The 3863-nt window shown below is 37.8% G+C and overlaps 1 protein-coding gene across 1 annotated transcript; it reads left to right on the forward strand.

Annotated features, from left to right (window-relative positions):
• Positions 1-491: 491 nt before the first annotated feature.
• Positions 492-1415, forward strand: LOC131067534 (uncharacterized). The gene has a single exon (XM_058002575.2). It carries the CDS (start codon positions 507-509, stop codon positions 1182-1184), a length of 678 nt encoding a protein of 225 aa, XP_057858558.2. The 5' UTR covers positions 492-506; the 3' UTR covers positions 1185-1415.
• The last annotated feature ends 2448 nt before the right edge of the window (positions 1416-3863 follow it).

A 3863-nucleotide genomic window follows, 5' to 3' on the forward strand; every position in this document is an offset into this window, starting at 1 on the left:
GAGATCTTGTCCTTTTTCCTAGCTTCTTCCTCTATATCCAAATCGTTAAAGAGAATCCTTAGAGTTTGTGCATCATACTTAAAATCCTATTTAGTGGAGTGGGTTTTGATCTCTGCATCATCCTCACTTTTTGGAGACCAACTTAAATCTTCGATTTGCAATGTTCTAACCACTCTCTATTCACTTTTTTAATCAAAATATTAAATTCTAATTTTAACAATTTTTTTGTATTCTTTAAAATTGAAATGACATAATCTTACATCCCATAAAATGACTAAAAATTAAATCTTCTATATGATAGATTACTGAATGTAATGTGAAACATAGAAAAAAAACCATTAAGAGTTAATTTGAGAAGCTATATTTCTAATAAAACATGACCTCTCCGTGCTATAATGCCAACCAAAGGTAAATCTCGATTAAAAAAACAAATATATAAAAAATCGAGAGAACATGGGTATGGTAATTTTAACCATTACAAATATTTGATTTAATCATTCGTAAAAATGTCGGGTAGGGCACGGGATAATTGTAAAATCTGTGGACGAAATTGCAGGAGGACTTTATCAGGTGGACTTATATGGAGGAGGGAGGATGTATTGAGGGTAAGCCATTGTTATTTGACAGACATGATGATGAGTTTCACGTTGGCGCCATTCTCAGTGACCCTGTTGAGGCCCACGATAAGAAGCAGGAGTTTGCTCAGCTTTGAAATCCCTACAAAGAAAAGCGGTAGCTGTGTTGCTCCTGTACAAGAAGACACACACTTGTCTCCATTTACCAGATGTTGCTTTGCACCTCATGCTATTCGAAAATGCAGAGACATATCTGTGGAGAAGGAGAAGGAGAAGCAGAGGGTTTCCCCTTGGGTGGAAATGGTTTTGCTAGGGTTAGGGGCGTGGATAATTGTGGGATCAACAGAGGCAGCCTGGGCATTTGGACCAGAGGGCTCTGGTCCCCTTGTTGAGGAGTTTTGGGAAAACATGAGGAGATACGGCCTCTACTTCTTCACAGTGGGGACAGGTGCACTCTACACCATATTGAAGCCCATCTATGACCTCTTGAAGAGTCCCGTTTCTGCAGTGCTGGTTATTGTTATTCTCTCTGCCTCCTTCTATCTCCTTTACCTTGTGTTAAGTGCCATGATAGGTCTTTCAGACTTTTCATACCAATATGCCTCCTAACAACTCTACACTACTGTTTTCTTCGAAGGCTATTGGGTAAAATGATGTGGAGATTTTCACATCAATGTTTTGGATCACGCTATGTGATCCATGGCCCATCATCTTAAGCCCAAGGAATAGAGATGGCAGATTTTAGTTTTGTTAAAACTACATTTACCCACATAGACTTGTAAATACTATTGCAATTCTCTTTCTTTTTTTCCTTCAATGCTGCTTTGCTTCTGAACAATATTTTATTTTGTTTGATTGTTTGATTTCTTCAGACATATTTCGGCTTTTGTTGAGGAATATACATGCATTATACGTTGGCCTATCAATTTTATTTGTTCATCCAGTATGTATTAAGAGGCTTTTCAGTTAATCACTAATCAAGCAGAAATCTGTCCGATATTGTAAAAGATCTGTCAGGATGTATGTCAAAGAGATCTTTGTAAAATCTGAAATTAGTTCATGCAGATCCATTCAGTAATATGAGGTCTGAGTATTCTGGGGTTACCCTTTTTTCAAGCTTTGCAGAGATGATTTTATTGGTTTTTTACCATAATCTAGACAGGTTGATTTCGTAGTAATTATATCTTTGGTCAGTAGAACACAAGAGGTTCTGGGTAGCATTTCAGCCTCAAGTCTAAGAATTCAACCCTAAACTATCAATTTAGTTTTCTCCTAATTTGGAAAACCTTCTTTGAGTTCGTACCAAAGAAACTCTACCAAATCCGAAACCAAAACCATGTTGTTTGCTTCAGTAATTTTAGTTATCCTCCATAGACGAATATCAGAATGTCACCGTTTTTCTTTTCTCTTTGTTTTGCTTAATTTTTCGAAGTGAAATGCATAATGCAAACAAGTCCTAAACTTTTCACCAACCTCGTTACAACTAGAAATGACCTCAATACATCAAGACTTATCAGCAAGTTCTGTTATTAAATTAACTGTTAAAATGTATGGAATGAAGTAAAGTATTCCCTATAGTTGCTAGTCATACTTTAATGTTTATTTTTTATGAAAGATTTTTTCAAAATATCCGAAAATATCAATAGGTTTTTGTTCTGATGAAGTTGAATGGTTCTTAATGAGTCCACCAGAGATCAAGTTTTGTGATGTAGGCAAGGATCAGGTATTAAATGAAAGGCAGTCAAACATAGAATTTAAACAAAAGCACATTTACACCTAAAAATCTTGATGACATTTTATTGAACTAGTAAGACATAGGGGAAAGGACCCAGTAGCCGTTATAGGACCAATAACCGTCATCTTTTTGTCACCCTCACCCCTCATTAGTAGACATAGTAGGAGCCAAAAAAAATGGTAATGGAAGGTCCATCAATAAATATCACATGTACCAATAGTGATGCATTTTTTAGCTTTTTTGACCATAATTAGCTCATTACTGGGACATTTGTGCACCACTACTAAGGCTTTTGTTCACTACTACTGGGGCATTTGTCCACTACTACTGGCTATTTTGAGTTATCTACTATTGGCGCAAAGGTGATCATGTATTGGACCAAACTTTGAAATGTGTACTTTTTGACCTTTGTGCACATAACGAATTCCACAGCGTGCATCGTTACTACCCACAAGCCAAAACAATAGCTTTTAGTAGTTCAGTTGCATACGGAAAGAACCAAAAAAAAATCATCGAAATCAGATGATCCGTTTAGGAGCTTAAGATACGTGAATTTAGGCTATGGCGACTACTAGCTCCTTTCCCCTACATCACTTCATATCTCCTCATATGATCAGATAAATGACCTGAAAATTCACTCACTCGGATTTACCAATAAATCTAATATTTCCCAGCAAACTGACAACCATACCTAATACAAAACTATATCTTCTTGCAATGCCAAAGTCTCCTTTTGAAACACCAAAACTATGATTTTAAAGTCTAATCTTCTCCCAAAAAATTTCATAAAATTCTTTTTTTATATCTGCAACCCTCTCCCTCTTACCAAAAATGGTTTGAAACACCCATGAAAACAAATTAATTATCTGCACGTCCCTGCACCAGCCAACATTGCTAAAAATAAAGTTTCAAAAGTAGACACCTACCCCATCCAATGCCCATCTGACGTCTCACAAGCTGTTAATTCCAAAAATAAGATCCACCATTAGTGATGCTGCACCCAATGAACCCCAGGGATCAAAGAATGTCGAAACTCCGCTCAGGCCCAGCTAAATCTCGAGAGAATCGTACCAGCCGAATAAGCACCGGCCACTATTTTACTCCCATCCTGAAGGAAACTCTTTTTTTATATCTGCAACCCTCTCCCTCTTACCTTATATCTGCAACCCTCTCCCTCTTACCAAAAATAGTTTGAAACACCCATGAAAACAAATTAATTATATGCACTTCCCTGCACCAGCCAACATTGCTAAAAATAAAGTTTCACAAGTAGACACCTGCCCCATCCAATGCCCATCTGACGTCTCACAAGCTGTTAATTCCAAAAATAAGATCCACCATTAGTGATGCTGCACCCAATGAACCCCAGGGATCAAAGAATGTCGGAACTCTGCTCAGGCCCAGCTAAATCTCGAGAGAATCGTACCAGCCGAATAAGCACCGGCCACTATTTTACTCCCTCCCTGAAGGGGTGGGTAGGGGGCAACCCCTTTTGTCCTCCCATGCATCCCGCTGCAAACCTAAGCGTGGATCTATCTAGAACCTAATTCGGG

The sequence above is a fragment of the Cryptomeria japonica genome, chromosome 10 (assembly GCF_030272615.1).
Source record: "Cryptomeria japonica chromosome 10, Sugi_1.0, whole genome shotgun sequence".
Taxonomy (NCBI): Eukaryota; Viridiplantae; Streptophyta; class Pinopsida; order Cupressales; family Cupressaceae; genus Cryptomeria; species Cryptomeria japonica.

Bases quoted from the DNA above. Each gene is read 5' to 3' on its own strand.
- LOC131067534 (XM_058002575.2), top strand. From the start codon at position 507: ATGTCGGGTAGGGCACGGGATAATTGTAAAATCTGTGGACGAAATTGC.